The following is a 19,036-nucleotide window of genomic DNA, read 5'->3' on the forward strand; positions in this document are numbered from 1 at the left end:
AAAAATTCAGAAAGTAAAGTGATTGCAGGATTTATGTTTTAAGGATTTCTGATCCGAATTTTATATAAATAAAACATTTTTATGATTTTTTTTCTCCAACAAATACTTAAAACAAACATATGATACTGACATGCTTGATAGTGTATTAAAGATGCATGTTTGTATTCTGACCTTTTGCCTCAGCCTAGCAAACATTTCCACCTCGTACTGTGTAAATACAATGTGTATAGTTCCGGAATTCTTAATGAATGTTGAATGCGTCGTTAAACTCAAGGTAATTAAAAGGTTTAGAGTCATTTCCAATGTCAAATATATGCCTATTATATGCTGATTCCAAAAATATATGGTTTCTACACTCTTTTGTATGAAATAAGTAAAAATGATAGCTACTTTTGGTTTACAAAAGGTCACTTCCTGTTTGGTTTTTAATTCATTTTGGTTAGTTACCTAAAGCACAGACTCCTATGGCTTTATCGTGTATAAATATGGATTTGAAGCACAGGTCAAAATCTAGAATGTCCAATTCACCTATGACCTTGACCTCAATTTCAAGGTCATGATTTAAGAGCATTCAATTAAATAACCCTAGCCCTTTAGTATGCATGATTTATGAGTTATATCACTTTACGCATAAGTTTAAATATAAGAGGGGCAAAAAGTCCCATTTATTGAATATGTTCCCTTTCAACCAATTTTATTTAGTAACGATATGTCGCAAATGACAATTTGATAAAAATCAAAGCACGGTAAGCGCTGTAGGCAGTTAACCAAACACCAAGGCAAACACAATCTGAAAACTGGCAAGGTTGCTTCAATTTTTTTTAAAGATATTTGAAAAAGAACAAACATTAAACATTCATGTATATTGTACATTTATGTTTATTTAATGAATTAACCATTAAGGCAAAACATTCATATTTATCAAGGTTTTCAAAAGCAACACATATATCAAGTATATGTTTTTCATGGTCTACAGTGGTACAAGTTCGCAATGATTGCAGTTGTTCTAGTTGATAGTTAACGTTGGTATTAGTTGACTGTTAGTAGTTCAAGTTAACTAAAGTACAAGCTTGTTAAGTATGAATAGACTTGCTTCCCTTGAAAGAAAACTGAGATTGTTTTCTACAGTACAAAAGTTACGAGACCCAAATCAGACAAATGTTTACTATAACAGAGATCAAAGGTGGGGTCTAACTGACCTACCCATAGTAAATGTAAATGACCCCCACCTTCACCCTAAATCCATGATGTTTAAGTTTTGGAATAAAATGGCAGGTAATTATAAAACAGTTGGTCAAACATTTTGGGCTTGAAAGATATGTTTTCTTAAAAATGAGCCATATCAAAATGAAATTTTTTATAGGGAGAGATATAATTCCAAATATGATTAAGGTAAATTCTTTAAACCTACTCATTTTTTTCCATCAATAAAATTTGATAATAAACAAGAAATAATTGTTATATAATGCTGTTACGTAGTCTCCCAAATAAAGCTCCCATAATTATTAATTCCCATGGCAGCCTGTCATTGGGCAAAGTCTAGCTAGTACACATTGGTTAAGTCTAGCAAAGTGAAATGCATATGTGACACCTATGAGATTGACCTTGGATGTCATTCAATCTTTTAGAAATGACAAACATGAAAAAATATGGTTTATGGGTTGGTATCTCAATCTTTTACAAGTTCTCAAAACACAGACAAGAGGGGTGGGGTGACCCTAGGGACTACCCCTATATTTCATTTGATTTTGTTTTCATTGTCCCTTACATGAATATATATCGTTTAGGGGTGGGGATCTCAACCGTTATCAAGTTTTTAAACAGGAGAGGATGGGGTGACCCCAGTGACTTCCCCTACATAATATTTTCATTTGATTTGTTATATTGTCAAATACATGAATATATATGGTTGAGGGTGGGGATCTCATCTGTTTCCAATTTATCAAACAGGAGGGGTTAGGTTGACCCTAAGGACTCTCCCTATATTTCATTTGATTAGTTATTTTGTCCCATACATGAATATATATGGTTTATTTAAAAGTTGGGAATCTCGACTGTATACCAGGTCACAAACAGGAGGGGTGGGGTGACCGCAGCGACTCCCCTATATTTCGTTTGATTTAGAGGTGGTGATCTCAACTGTTTCCAAATTCTCAATATATAATATTATATAGTCCCATACATGAATATATATGGTTTAGGGTTGGGGATCTTGACCTTTACAAAGTTCACAACAGGAGGGGTAGAGTGACCCAAGGGACTCCCCCAGTATTTCATTTGATTATTTATATTGTCTCATACATGAATATGTATGGGTATCTGGACTGTTTCCAAGCTCTAAAACAGGAGGGGGTGGTCACCCTAGGGACTTCCCCTATATTTCATTTGTTTAGTTACATAGTCTCATAGATTAATGTATATGTTTGAGGGGTAGGGATCTCATCCGTTTCAAAGTTATCAATCAGGAGGGGCTAGAGTGACCCAAAAGACACCACCTTTATATCATATGATTTGCTAACATTCGGGTATCATATAATCTAGTTGCACTATTTGTGAAAATAAAGTAAGAAACTTTCAGCTATTTTAAATAACCCTACAAAATTGAGAAAAAAAAGTACCCATTGAAATTGCAGGAATATGTTTAGACTTTAAAATCACCTCACGTGCATTATCAACATTTATCGAATTTATACTGTCAACAGGAACATATTTATTGTTAGATACATGTATAATGTTTCCGTTTGTCACATTCTGTTGGATTTTGACATTCAAATTTGTCAAAAAGAAATTTTGAGTTTCTGTACAAAATATTTTCTGATTTTTCTTTCTTTAACATATGTCTTTTGGTTTTCAATTCTAGTGTTTATATTTATTTACCATGCATAGATATATTTTGTCACCTGTATGGAATTTTTTTAGTTGATCGCCCAATCCGGAATTACTCTTATCCGCTTCGGATCCTATATTGAATTTGGCATCAATTTTGTTTTCAATGTTGTTTTTGTCAGTCAGATACGATTTTACTCGAATTTACACATTTTTTGTATAAAGCTACCGGTTGAACAAAATGAACATCGCTGTCATGAATGATAATGATGAAAATAAGATGTGAGACCGTTTATTTGGAGACTTGGTACAAAGGTTTGCAAAGTTATTCATTATTTTCTTTCAAGTGGCGTAGCTAGTAACCAAGTCGAAAGTCCGACTGCAAAAGTGTACGGTCGCGGACCTCGGATCACCCCTTATTTGAACCCCTGTCTACATATTGAAAAGATACGCAAATTTCGTCTTCTAATTTAAAATTGCCGCCAACAGTTTGAATTTTGATAGACTACTGACGTAGTTGACTACGTATTGATGACAAACAATATTCCTACGACATTTGGGAAATCTAAACTACCTGTCTTTAGAAATTTTCGGTGATTAAATATTTCATTCATTTGTTCTTTGACAATTTAGTCAAAAGCTCAGAGGATAATCAACTACATAAGGATTGTTAGTGTGCTCTACTTCCAAACGTGCATCTTCAAAACTTTTGGATAAATCGACGATCATTTAAGGTTTTTCTTGTCATATTTTTTGTAATCCAGATTTAAAAGTATGAAAAAACTGTTCAATTAGTTATAAATAACATACTATTCAGCTAGATAATAACAATGGCACGTATTTCAGCATGTATTGGGTAGAACACAAATCTAGGGTGCTCGCATAAGGCAGCTTAACTGCCTAAAAATATGAAGTCAATATCGTGTACGGGTATAGAAAAAAAAGCCAAAATCAAAATTTAGAACATGACCTTGACCTTTGAACTTGGCCTAATTTTTCATTTTTTTTGGACCAAGGACCTCAAATCAAATCAAAAGAAACTAGTCCTATATCACTTATGGTTTTCCAGTTAGAAATGCACTTATCACTTATATAAAATGCATAGGGGTAGATTAACTCTCATATGAAGTCTATGAATAGCTCAGGTCCCAATAGTCACCTTAATCCTGAAGACGTAGCATGCAATTTGGTAAAATCATTTTGTCGTAATCTTTTACTGTTGTGAAGGAGAAGTGGACACAAGAAAAACAGTGTTTGGGCAGATAACTCTTACAACGTAAAGTCTTCGGTTCAATGTTGTCAGTTTTAAAAGCGTATAAACTGTTTGATATCATATGCGTAATATATAAGTGACATCTTTTGAAATAACAATACCCCGCAAGAACAAATAAAAAAAAATAATAATTAAAAACCAATTGTTCAAAGAACAATTGAAGGTCTTTCCACCAAAAACCATGAATTTTAATATGAAAGTAGTAAAATTAATTTTAAAATGTCATTTCAATGGTCAAATGATAGCTTATTGTACGCTGATTCCAAAAATATAAGGTTTCTTTACAGCATTTTTTTTTATAAGGGAGATAATATGTTACTTCTTGTTTGAAAAATGTAACTTCCGATACTATCTGAATATTTACTTGACACAGATTCGAAAAATATCTGGTTCTATATACTTTTATATTGATAAAGTACACAAAATAGCTACTTTCGGTTAACACAATAAAAATAAAATTGAGAATGGAAATGGGGAATGTGTGAAAGAGACAACAACCCGACCAAATAAAAAACAACAGCAGAAGGTCACCAACAGGTCTTCAATGTAGCGAAAAATTCCCGCACCCGGAGGCATCCTTCAGCTAGCCCCTAAACAAATATATACTAGTTCAGTGATAATGAACGCCATACTAATTTCCAAATTGTACACAAGAAACTAAAATTAAAATAATACAAGACTAAAACAATTATACGGTTTTTGGAAATGAGTAAAAATAAGCCAAATTCAAAATTTAGAATATGACCTTGACCTTTGACCTTGACCTAATTTCATTTTTGTTTTGGACTTAGGACCTTCCGGTTTTTTCAAACATGGTTAACTGGTTTTAAACCTATTGCAATTGATCTTATTGCTTTATCATGTATACATATGAGGTCAAATCAAAGGTCAATATCTAGAACATCAAATAAAGCTATGACCTTGAGATCAATTTCAAGGTCATAAACCAAGTACCTCAAATCAAAAGACCATAGAGGGGAGAAAACTCCTTATTACGTTCAACATACCCTTGCAATTAAAGTTTACGTTTTACGACATGTGGCAACTAAGAATTTAGTAAAATAATTTGTTGATATCTTATACGGTTTTTGGAAATGAGTAAAAATAAGCCAAATTCAAAATTTAGAATATGACCTTGACCTTTGACCTTGACCTAATTTCATTTTTGTTTTGGACTTAGGACCTAAAATCAAAAGATCCTAGGTCTCTATCACTTATGGTTTACAAGATAGAATTGCATATCAATAATATCAAATGCATAAGGGGAAATAACTTTCATATGGAGTGTTCATATCGATTCTGTCAAAATACAACAAATAATTCGAAAGATATAACGAGCAATTTTATAAAATAATTTTGTCATAATCTTTCACGGTTGAGAAGGAGTAGTGGACGAAAGGAAAACAGTGTTTGGGTAGATAATTCCTACAAGGAAAAGTCGCATAAACTGTTCGATATCATATACCACATACAAAAAAATGTATCTAAACGATATATTGCGAAACAAATATTTATCGCAAGACCAAAATTAGGCGGAAGAAAAAATAAAATAAAAACCAATTGTTCTAAGGTCTTTCCACATCAAAGTTATTGAAAAGATTCTAGTTCCGGTTTACTCAATGTAAAAATTGGCATCCAATCATAAGTTTCCTTATACTGATAGGATAAATAAAATTATGGTTTCTATATATTTTTCAATGAAATAAAGGAGATAATGTGCATCTTCCGGTGAAGTAAATGTCACTTGCGATCTCATAAGATAGCTTCCTTCACACTGATTCCAAAAATATATAGTTTCTATATGTACTTTTGTGTGTAGAACGGGAGATAATTGGCCACTTCAGGTTTAATTTATTGAGAGTCATTTCTAGTCTTGAGTGATAAGTTTATGAATCGATATTACAAAATATATGGATTCAGAGTACTTTTATATGGATAAAGTGCAAAAATAGGTACTTCCGGTTCCCATTTTTCAAGGTCATATGTCACCTTACTTTTTGTTAAAGGTCATATGGCTTTATAATGAACAAAGATGAAGTTATATTCAAATATCCTTATATAGAGACATTTCAGGGGCACTAACTCCTATAAGATACCATTAAATTGTATCAGACGAAATGTAACATATCTTCATTACAATAAAGCAAACATTTTGCACTTGTTCTTTTATATGTTTCTTTCAAAATGTTGGTTAAAATACAAAAACAAGCAAAAGTCACAATTTAGAACTTGACCTTGACCTTTGACCCTGACCTCATTTTTTAAGTCAGGACCAAGGGACCTCAAATAAAAAGATTCCAGGGTTATACGGTTAACGGTTTATGAGTTAAAAAACATATCTTAACCTTAACCTTAATTATATCCGCGTCAGAAGTAGCATAAGGACTCCACGCTGCTTTTCCACTCTTTTCTATCTTTTGCCGCTGTGCTGGCTACGTTCCAACTTGTCCATCGTTGTTGGTTCCTTTCTCTCTCTGTTGTTCTTCTCCATTTAGTTTTTGGACTTCCTCTAGTTTTTTTACCTTCAGGTGCCCTTGTAGAGCTACATAGCTGTTGTTGTCTCTTTCACGCCTTAATATATGTCCTATCCATGTCCACCGTCTCTTTCTGACTTCACAACTGATGTTTCTGGTGTTAGCTATTTCGTTTACTGTTTTGTTCAATGTTTTACTTTGCCATCGTATTTTTAGGATCTTTCTTATGCATTGGTGTTCTACGGTATTTAGTTTCTTTTCTTCAATGTTTGTTAGTTTCCATGTTTTACATCCATACAATAATACAGGTCTAACTAATGATTTATATTGGTGTATATTTGTTTTTCGGCCAATTCCTCTATCATACCATATATTTCTTAGGCGATGGAATGTCCCTCTTGCTTTCTGTATTCTGTTTTTGATGTCACAACTTCCCCCTTCCTCTTTGTTCATGACTGCTCCCAGGTATGTGCACTTGTCTACATCTTCTACTTTCTGGTCGTATAGTGTTATCAACTCTATACTCTTTGTTTGCTTGGATCTCAGAGTTTTACACTTTTTGGGGTTAAGTTTGAATCCAACTCTTTCAGCTTCAGTTGTTAATTTCTGTGTTTTTTCATCAAGGTCGCTAAATTTTGAGGAAAGAAGTGCATCTTCTAGAACAGTATTAAAGTTCCATCGTATCCCTCTGGCTTTGTCTGCAGTTGTTTTCCGCATGATCCAGTCTATTAGACCGTTGGTTTTTGCCGTTTGAAAGGTTTTACACTAGTAATTTTGGGGCCCTTTATAGCTTGTTTTTCGGTGTGAGCCAAAGCTCCGTGTTGAAGGCCGTACATTGACCTATAATGTTTTTTTTTAAATTGTTATTTGGATAGAGAGTTGTCTCATTGGCACTCACACCACATCTTGCTATATCTATGACTAGAAGGAAAAGAAAACCTGACATTATGCATCCCTGTTTCACTCCTGATTTTACAGAACACTCTGCTTACCCTTCCGGAGCACCTGAGATCACCCCTAGTTTTTGGTGGGGTTCGTGTTGTTTATTCTTTAGTTTTCTATGTTGTGTCGTGCGTACTATTGTTTTTCTGTTTGTCTTTTTTATTTTTAGCCATGGCGTTGTCAGTTTGTTTTAGATTTATGAGTTTGACTGTCCCTTTGGTATCTTTCGTCCCTCTTTTAAATCCTTTATATATTATATCTCCTTTATGGTTCTTATGATCTTATCTGGTATTCCGTAGCTCTTCATGATAAACCATAGACTCTCTCGGTGGACTGAGTCAAATGCTTTTTCGAAGTCAATAAAAAGTATCATTTAAGCTGCCCTCAATTCATGTGTTTGCTCGAGAATGTTTCGAAGGATGAAAAACTGTTCAGTTGTTCCTCTTTTTGGTCTAAATCCTACCTGTTCATTCCTCAATCTCTTGTCTATTCCTTGTTTTATTCTTTCTATTAGCATTCTGCAGAATTCTTTACTGAAAATAGGTAAAAGAGTCACTTCCCTCCAGTTGTTACAATCTGTCATATCGCCCTTCTTAAAGATCTTACAAATTAATCCCTTTCTCCAGTCTGATGGCCAATTTTCTTCTTTCCATAGGCTGTTAAATATTTCTGCCATTTTCTCTGCTGTAAGGTCGATGTCTGCCTTTATAAGCTCTGGTGTTACACTGTCTATTCCTATTGACTTCCCATGTTGTGTCTTCTTCAGTGCTCTTTTAACACCAGCTACTGTCTATTCTCCTAGATCGATCTCGTCTATTATAATTTCGGCCATACCTACATCTTCCTCTGAAATTGGATGAAGAGGGTCTTGTCTATTTAAAACTTCACTAAAATGTTCTACCCATCTATTCAATATATCATTTTTTTTCACTTTTCAGTTCTCTTTCTTTACTTTTTACTCCTGTGTGTTGCCTCTTTTTTCACCTGTTAGGATTTTAGTAATGTTATACAGCTCTTTGCTTCTGCCATTTTCTGTTGCTTTTTCTGCAACAAATTTCACTTCACTTTTTATATAACTACAGTGGAGCAAAACAATAATATTTTATGTGTATTGGGACATAAATATGTATTGCATACGAATTAAAAATCGCGAGAAACTCAAATTTCAAATCCGATAAATTTGACAATTTCCCCGCGAAAACTCGCACGAAATTCAAATGACAATTTCAGGTGTTTTTTGCGGTTTCAGATGTTTTTACATCTGACCCCAATGTAGCGTTTATGGTTGGGCGTTTAAGGCAATTACTACCTGAATAGCCAAGGTTCTACTTGGATAACTAAGCTTATGCTGACACAACTTTGCAGTCATTTACGAAGGCGAAGTGTACTCTTTGAAGCTTGGAAAAGAAGTGAGGCTCAGCATGGTTCCTGTCTGGTCCCTTATTTTCGTTTTCCATCATATTGAGAGCGAGGGTAAGCTTGTCTGGTTCCCGGTGTATCAATCATCCAACGGCACCTCACACCCAAAAAATTGAACAACTTAATTAGCCAATTTTTCATATCAGCCAGAAAAAGTGACGGAGAAAACTATGAACCAGCAACATTGAAAGGCCAGTTTTTCAGTTTCATCCGATTCCTTTAGCGCCATGATTATGGACATGATCTTACCAAAAGTATAGAGTTTTGCAAAACTAGAGATGCACTTACAGCTGAACAGGTGGACTTGAAAAAAAATGGGTAAGGTAAATGGAGCTGGCAAGGCAGATGTGTTAACTGATGCAGATATTGATGCCTTGTTCAGCAGTGGACAGCTGGGATTATCAAAGAGATATCACAATATCAACTGAGTATATATAATGTTTTTATTTCTTAACTTGAGAGATTATTTTTGCTTTAATTTTAGATAAAAATAAGTATTTTCGATAGGTTATTTCAGAATAAATCTTATAAAAAATATATAATCTGTTAGATTGATTAGATAGATATTTAATTTTTTTATTAAAGTGTTACTAACCATTAAAATATCTATATAACACCTGATATGTATACTGTAATAATTCGTCATGTCTAATTTAGCATGAAAAAATCGAAAAGGAAATGTAACCTCCTGCCACTGAAAGTTGTATTATTTGTAGAAGTCAGGTAGTCGAGTTGTCTAGCGCGACGGGCATAGTACAAGGCAATTAGGTGCAACGATATCTCAGTAGTAGGAATTCGAATCCTGGCCAGGGAAGAACAAATAATTTGCTTCCGCAAATTCACAGATCCGACATTGTTGGGCTGATGTTTAGTCCTATATAACATATGACTTCGCATTTTTATTCAAATTTAACGTTTTTATACTGATATATATTTTTTTTTTAATACGATTTTGTAATTTCAAAACATGCTATTTCTTTTCATTGTTTCATATATCCGTGTTACTCGTTGGGTTTCGTTTAAAGTTAAACAAACAAAAAAGGGGGAAAATATCAAGGGGAAACAAAACTCATGAAAAAATACGAAAATGTAAAGATTTTCAAAACAACCAATAGATAAACGAAACCATTTCTGTTGTGTATGATACTGTGTATATATTCACTTTAGTTGAATGTATAGAGAAGGCTTCTAATTTATTTATTTACTTTTATTCAACATTTGAAATTGAGTTTTTTTTCTGTTTTCTTGGCTTTGAGGGCTTTCTTCTGTGCATCATTTAAAAACCTGAAAGGGGAAATAGTAAAAATATCAAGAATACATTTTTGATTCATTTTAAACTAACTTTATCAAAAAGAACTTTAAGAAAGAATATGCTTAGCATTTCCAGTGTCAATTGTATATAAGTAAAGATATATATACATGCATAAGATTACGGCAATCTTTTTAACTTTGATTATTCTTTTCGTTTCAACTTCAATATTTCTTTACATATCCTTCGTAATTTTTCTATTGGTTTTAATTTTGTTTTGCTTATCGTTGGAGTTTTGTCTTTGAGATTTCCAGATATACATGTAGGTAAAAAATCTGGATGCAGACTTGCATAACGATTTTATAACTAATAAGAATTATTTAAAGATGAATTGAATTGAAATTATTCCCGTGATTTTGCTTAAAATTGAATTATAAAGTAACATATTTCAAAAATTAGCGAAAGATATCAAAGTGGATATGCAAAGTCATAAACGGAGAACAAACTGACAAAACAATTGTAAAAAAAAAGAAATACAATGAAAAGACAAAAAAAAGTATATAAAACATAATTATTTATTAGTAAGTTAAGCATCTTTTTAAATTAGGAGTAAAGAAGGAAATAATTGGTGTATTATTGGTCAATGAAAACAACGGGAGTAGAAAATAAATGAAAAAATAACTTACAGAAATTGCTTTCGCAAATGTATCTAGCACCCTTGTAATGACAGTCGTAGTCAAACCAATCTGTTCTACCTTGATGTAACATCACACAATTACTGGATGTACCCTTGGAACCATCACCAGGATACCACGTTGTAAACACAACTTTCGACTGATCATAGGACCAGCGCCATACCCCTTCCTTGAGATCTGTCAAACCAATCCAGTGATGACTATCTATCAGATAAGAGGGTGCATATTCGGTTTGTTAATCATCAAGTTCTTAAAATATTTTTCAAATATCCCATTCTTATCAGGTTGTTTTCAAATCCACGTTATAATCACGTTGAACAACAATTAGAGATCTTCAAGAAAACAAAGGGTATTTGTACATTTTGTAATGTTAAATTGATCCTTATTTTGATTCACCATGTTCTGGACCCTTGCTTACTGATTATTATAAATTCCAAAAAATGGAAGTGTTAGTAAATAATCTAATGTGAAATGGGATAAAGCTTCTGCACTTTATTTAGTTCCCAAAGTAAATTTATAATCATATTCAATTGTTCTTTACAAAATGTGCAAATTGGATTATCTTGAGCTTATAAAACAAAATCATTAATTGTATACTGGAAAAAAGTAAAATCACAAAAATACTGAACTCAGAGAAAAATCAATTCGGAAAGTCCATAATCACATGGCAAAATCAAATAACAAAACGCATCAAAAACGAATGGACAAGAACTGTCATATTCCTTACTTGGTACAGGCATTTTTAAATGTAGAAAATAGTGGATTGAACCTGGTTTTATAGCTAGCTAAACCTCTCACTTGTATGACAATCGCATCAAATTCCATTATATTGTCACCGATGCGTGAACAAAACAAACAGACACAATAGGTAAAAATGTCAAAAAAATAGGGGTACAGCAGTCAACATTGTGTTATCATCTTAATCACTAAAAAACAACAAATGTAACGAAGAAGCACAAAAAGGCATACATCAAATTTAACATCCTCATTTTGTTTAAATTATACGATCTAATTTATCTATGGAAAATGCACCCATACAGGATGGAGGGTTTTAAGTACTGTGTAAATTGCGCGTTTGAAATTCTCACAGGTAGACATGAAATAATTTTGTCGTTCAAGGTATGAAGGATTACATAAATACAGTCACGTAAAATAGATATAACAAAAACAGACTCAACAGTAAAAGTAATAATAAATAAAATAATAGTGTGGTTCAACGTATGACGAAATACATAAGTACAGAGTGACGTCAAATGTATATCACAAAAAACAGACATAACAGTAAAAGTGATATTAATAAATAAAATAATTTTGTCATTTAAAGTATGCCAAGATACATAGGTACAGAGTCACATCTTAAAATAATTTTGTCGTTCAAAGTATGATGGGATACATAAGCACAGAGTTACGTCAAAAGGATATCTAAACCAACAGAATTAACAGTAAACGTAATATTAAAAAAGATAAATAAATAATATAACACGTTATTAAGATGAAAGACAACGTCAGTCATATACCAAACACACCACCAAAAAATGAAAGACAATACAAACACACTGACGAGATGTATAAGTACCGAGCCACGTCACACGGATATCACATAAACCACTGTACTAAAAGAGAACTACGAAAGATACCAAACGGACACTCAAATCATTAGTCGAAGATAAACTGACAACGTCAAGACTAAATAGAAATCACAAACAGACAAACAACAGTACACATACATAAAAGTCATCAGAGTAACGAATATTCAAAAACGAGCAACCAACTCGTGATGGCGTCGGTAAAAACTTCAACAGTGATTTTAATTTCATCACTTAGAACTCTTAGTTTAATAGCTTCCTTGTGAAGAGCATGTGTAAAATATAAAAAAGTAGTTTTTACTTTGAATTAACATATCATTTGTAGGTGTAGAAAAGTTCAAATCAAAGACTTTGAAATTCCTTAGTTTCACTCCTTTTTGACAAATTAAACCTCGTAAAATTATTGTTATTAATTTATAGTTATAATATTTGTTTTGGTTGATTTTGTCTGTTGTAAAGATTTAAAAACATTTCTTCACACAAATATTCTCTACTTTTAATTATCAATATTTTTGCAAAATTATGTTCTATAAAATTATCCTAAACGTTATGATTTTTTGTTTTTGTAAACACTCAAAACACTCAAAAAAAATTGTGAAAATTCAGAGAGTAATGTCAGAACGTTTTGAAGATGATTTATTTGTGGCATATATATTTGTGCATCTAACGCACTATGAATTGCACGATACAAGAAAGTATTAAATACCGTATACAGCATCGACATTTCTTTATCATAGTGCTCAAAAAGTGTCAAAAACAGTCATTTTACTTGACATTTGATGTGAAACCGTATTTTTTTGTGACAAATGAAATATTGATTATCTAGTTTTTAAGTTATAGTCTGTTTCGTATTTGTATTGTGTTTTACCTTTAGAAACAAGGGTGGGCTCGACTTTTGACTTACTGAGGAACGAATATGTCAATTTCTGAAGTTCTGCTGATTTGTTCGAAAAGAGTAATTACACGTCTAGAGTTTGTGAATATAAATCGATTTTTAAACATAACAATCTCGACCCAAGTGCTGTTTTCGAAATTACCAAATTCAGCGAAAATGTGCGGAAATGACCCCCTTCGAACATTGAAGTGTTCACACGAATAACAAACTAAAAGAACAATAATAAGCATGCCATTTTGTAGTTAACAAACAGTAATCGATGTTAAAACACAAATATTTACACATATTCCATATTTCGAAATGCTATAGTCTGTTTCAAAAATGTACTTTTAGACGAAAATGGTTTCATTTAAAACGGTTGTTCAAAATTCACCGTAGTAGTTACATATTGGATTGGTTTTGGTATCAATATAATCAGTACTTGATGATATATAAAGAATCATTGGAGAAAGTGGGCATTATCTTACGGCCCTTTTTAGCAGTACCGCATTTACTCAAAAAAACAGATTTTATTTCTTCACATTTTTCGACTGGGGTCACCTCCTATAAAAAATTGTGAAAATTCAGAGAGTAATGTCAGAACGTTTTGAAGATGATTTATTTGTGGCATATATATTTGTGCATCTAACGCACTATGAATTGCACGATACAAGAAAGTATTAAATACCGTATACAGCATCGACATTTCTTTATCATAGTGCTCAAAAAGTGTCAAAAACAGTCATTTTACTTGACATTTGATGTGAAACCGTATTTTTTTGTGACAAATGAAATATTGATTATCTAGTTTTTAAGTTATAGTCTGTTTCGTATTTGTATTGTGTTTTACCTTTAGAAACAAGGGTGGGCTCGACTTTTGACTTACTGAGGAACGAATATGTCAATTTCTGAAGTTCTGCTGATTTGTTCGAAAAGAGTAATTACACGTCTAGAGTTTGTGAATATAAATCGATTTTTAAACATAACAATCTCGACCCAAGTGCTGTTTTCGAAATTACCAAATTCAGCGAAAATGTGCGGAAATGACCCCCTTCGAACATTGAAGTGTTCACACGAATAACAAACTAAAAGAACAATGATAAGCATGCCATTTTGTAGTTAACAAACAGTAATCGATGTTAAAACACAAATATTTACACATATTCCATATTTTGAAATGCTATAGTCTGTTTCAAAAATGTACTTTTAGACGAAAATGGTTTCATTTAAAACGGTTGTTCAAAATTCACCGTAGTAGTTACATATTGGATTGGTTTTGGTATCAATATAATCAGTACTTGATGATATATAAAGAATCATTGGAGAAAGTGGGCATTATCTTACGGCCCTTTTTAGCAGTACCGCATTTACTCAAAAAAACTGATTTTTTTTCTTCACATTTTTCGACTGGGGTCACCTCCTATAAAAAATTGTGAAAATTCAGAGAGTAATGTCAGAACGTTTTGAAGATGATTTATTTGTGGCATATATATTTGTGCATCTAACGCACTATGAATTGCACGATACAAGAAAGTATTAAATACCGTATACAGCATCGACATTTCTTTATCATAGTGCTCAAAAAGTGTCAAAAACAGTCATTTTACTTGACATTTGATGTGAAACCGTATTTTTTTGTGACAAATGAAATATTGATTATCTAGTTTTTAAGTTATAGTCTGTTTCGTATTTGTATTGTGTTTTACCTTTAGAAACAAGGGTGGGCTCGACTTTTGACTTACTGAGGAACGAATATGTCAATTTCTGAAGTTCTGCTGATTTGTTCGAAAAGAGTAATTACACGTCTAGAGTTTGTGAATATAAATCGATTTTTAAACATAACAATCTCGACCCAAGTGCTGTTTTCGAAATTACCAAATTCAGCGAAAATGTGCGGAAATGACCCCCTTCGAACATTGAAGTGTTCACACGAATAACAAACTAAAAGAACAATAATAAGCATGCCATTTTGTAGTTAACAAACAGTAATCGATGTTAAAACACAAATATTTACACATATTCCATATTTTGAAATGCTATAGTCTGTTTCAAAAATGTACTTTTAGACGAAAATGGTTTCATTTAAAACGGTTGTTCAAAATTCACCGTAGTAGTTACATATTGGATTGGTTTTGGTATCAATATAATCAGTACTTGATGATATATAAAGAATCATTGGAGAAAGTGGGCATTATCTTACGGCCCTTTTTAGCAGTACCGCATTTACTCAAAAAAAACAGATTTTTTTTCTTCACATTTTTCGACTGGGGTCACCTCCTATAAAAAATTGTGAAAATTCAGAGAGTAATGTCAGAACGTTTTGAAGATGATTTATTTGTGGCATATATATTTGTGCATCTAACGCACTATGAATTGCACGATACAAGAAAGTATTAAATACCGTATACAGCATCGACATTTCTTTATCATAGTGCTCAAAAAGTGTCAAAAACAGTCATTTTACTTGACATTTGATGTGAAACCGTATTTTTTTGTGACAAATGAAATATTGATTATCTAGTTTTTAAGTTATAGTCTGTTTCGTATTTGTATTGTGTTTTACCTTTAGAAACAAGGGTGGGCTCGACTTTTGACTTACTGAGGAACGAATATGTCAATTTCTGAAGTTCTGCTGATTTGTTCGAAAAGAGTAATTACACGTCTAGAGTTTGTGAATATAAATCGATTTTTAAACATAACAATCTCGAACCAAGTGCTGTTTTCGAAATTACCAAATTCAGCGAAAATGTGCGGAAATGACCCCCTTCGAACATTGAAGTGTTCACACGAATAACAAACTAAAAGAACAATAATAAGCATGCCATTTTGTAGTTAACAAACAGTAATCGATGTTAAAACACAAATATTTACACATATTCCATATTTTGAAATGCTATAGTCTGTTTCAAAAATGTACTTTTAGACGAAAATGGTTTCATTTAAAACGGTTGTTCAAAATTCACCGTAGTAGTTACATATTGGATTGGTTTTGGTATCAATATAATCAGTACTTGATGATATATAAAGAATCATTGGAGAAAGTGGGCATTATCTTACGGCCCTTTTTAGCAGTACCGCATTTACTCAAAAAAACAGATTTTTTTCTTCACATTTTTCGACTGGGGTCACCTCCTATAAAAAATTGTGAAAATTCAGAGAGTAATGTCAGAACGTTTTGAAGATGATTTATTTGTGGCATATATATTTGTGCATCTAACGCACTATGAATTGCACGATACAAGAAAGTATTAAATACCGTATACAGCATCGACATTTCTTTATCATAGTGCTCAAAAAGTGTCAAAAACAGTCATTTTACTTGACATTTGATGTGAAACCGTATTTTTTTGTGACAAATGAAATATTGATTATCTAGTTTTTAAGTTATAGTCTGTTTCGTATTTGTATTGTGTTTTACCTTTAGAAACAAGGGTGGGCTCGACTTTTGACTTACTGAGGAACGAATATGTCAATTTCTGAAGTTCTGCTGATTTGTTCGAAAAGAGTAATTACACGTCTAGAGTTTGTGAATATAAATCGATTTTTAAACATAACAATCTCGACCCAAGTGCTGTTTTCGAAATTACCAAATTCAGCGAAAATGTGCGGAAATGACCCCCTTCGAACATTGAAGTGTTCACACGAATAACAAACTAAAAGAACAATAATATACATGCCATTTTGTAGTTAACAAACAGTAATCGATGTTAAAACACAAATATTTACACATATTCCATATTTTGAAATGCTATAGTCTGTTTCAAAAATGTACTTTTAGACGAAAATGGTTTCATTTAAAACGGTTGTTCAAAATTCACCGTAGTAGTTACATATTGGATTGGTTTTGGTATCAATATAATCAGTACTTGATGATATATAAAGAATCATTGGAGAAAGTGGGCATTATCTTACGGCCCTTTTTAGCAGTACCGCATTTACTCAAAAAAACAGATTTTTTTCTTCACATTTTTCGACTGGGGTCACCTCCTATAAAAAATTGTGAAAATTCAGAGAGTAATGTCAGAACGTTTTGAAGATGATTTATTTGTGGCATATATATTTGTGCATCTAACGCACTATGAATTGCACGATACAAGAAAGTATTAAATACCGTATACAGCATCGACATTTCTTTATCATAGTGCTCAAAAAGTGTCAAAAACAGTCATTTTACTTGACATTTGATGTGAAACCGAATTTTTTTGTGACAAATGAAATATTGATTATCTAGTTTTTAAGTTATAGTCTGTTTCGTATTTGTATTGTGTTTTACCTTTAGAAACAAGGGTGGGCTCGACTTTTGACTTACTGAGGAACGAATATGTCAATTTCTGAAGTTCTGCTGATTTGTTCGAAAAGAGTAATTACACGTCTAGAGTTTGTGAATATAAATCGATTTTTAAACATAACAATCTCGACCCAAGTGCTGTTTTCGAAATTACCAAATTCAGCGAAAATGTGCGGAAATGACCCCCTTCGAACATTGAAGTGTTCACACGAATAACAAACTAAAAGAACAATAATAAGCATGCCATTTTGTAGTTAACAAACAGTAATCGATGTTAAAACACAAATATTTACACATATTCCATATTTTGAAATGCTATAGTCTGTTTCAAAAATGTACTTTTAGACGAAAATGGTTTCATTTAAAACGGTTGTTCAAAATTCACCGTAGTAGTTACATATTGGATTGGTTTTGGTATCAATATAATCAGTACTTGATGATATATAAAGAATCATTGGAGAAAGTGGGCATTATCTTACGGCCCTTTTTAGCAGTACCGCATTTACTCAAAAAAACTGATTTTTTTTTCTTCACATTTTTCGACTGGGGTCACCTCCTATAAAAAATTGTGAAAATTCAGAGAGTAATGTCAGAACGTTTTGAAGATGATTTATTTGTGGCATATATATTTGTGCATCTAACGCACTATGAATTGCACGATACAAGAAAGTATTAAATACCGTATACAGTGTAGAGTACGACGACTAGGGTACATGTATTTTATTGTGACGTGTGATAGACATGTAATTAGATATTTTTGATGCATGTTTTAAATTGGTATTAATATAGCATACTGTTTAATATTCTGTATTTCTTTACGAAAGCTATTATGTAGGAAACAGTAACTGTGCGAAATAACTTGTATTATACTACTTGTAATACTTGTAGTCTGGAACATATGATAATTAAAGCAAATAAGTTTTAATTAACATTTAATAAGTATAGTAAGAACAATTATAATATTATGATTCTTGTAGAAATATTGAATTACTGTCATTTGAATATATTTGATAAACCAGTTGAAGTTCATGTACAATAATTTACCAGTTCATAGTAATAATCCACTTAATAATCCAACTGTATGTCTTGTATTTTTGTGATGATCCAATTGTAGAAACTGTAGTAAATCGTAGTAAATTCCACGCACCTGTGCTTGAATTTTATGAATGAAATGTACTGACATGCGCAGTAGAACCCATGTGTCACTTTGAACGATTGTTCAATAAAAACACTATTTTTACGTGTTGGCAACTGTTTTCACATACTTCTTGTAATTCCTTTTAGTATTTGTAGTCAACGTCTTCAATGTTTTGTAGATGTTAATGCTCACTTTCCTTGATATTTAACATTTTGGTCCGCCGGTGACACACATAACTTTTCGCAATGTTGTTTACGTATTGTGACTTCCGG

The 19,036-nt window shown here is 32.3% G+C and overlaps 1 protein-coding gene and 1 long non-coding RNA gene across 2 annotated transcripts; both read right to left on the reverse strand.

Annotated features, from left to right (window-relative positions):
* Positions 1–6,531: 6,531 nt before the first annotated feature.
* Positions 6,532–7,290, reverse strand: LOC139492206 (uncharacterized). Its single transcript, XM_071280389.1, has one exon. The coding sequence runs from the start codon at positions 7,288–7,290 to the stop codon at positions 6,532–6,534; it is 759 nt and encodes a 252-aa protein (XP_071136490.1).
* A 2,825-nt stretch (positions 7,291–10,115) lies between these two features.
* On the reverse strand, positions 10,116–11,532 carry LOC139492321 (uncharacterized). Its single transcript, XR_011656792.1, has 2 exons — positions 10,870–11,532; positions 10,116–10,218 (listed from the first exon to the last, which is right to left on the reverse strand). It is a non-coding gene; the product is annotated as an uncharacterized lncRNA (long non-coding RNA).
* Between the last annotated feature and the right edge of the window lie 7,504 nt (positions 11,533–19,036).

This window comes from Mytilus edulis, chromosome 10 (assembly GCF_963676685.1).
Source record: "Mytilus edulis chromosome 10, xbMytEdul2.2, whole genome shotgun sequence".
In the NCBI taxonomy this organism is placed as follows: domain Eukaryota; kingdom Metazoa; phylum Mollusca; class Bivalvia; order Mytilida; family Mytilidae; genus Mytilus; species Mytilus edulis.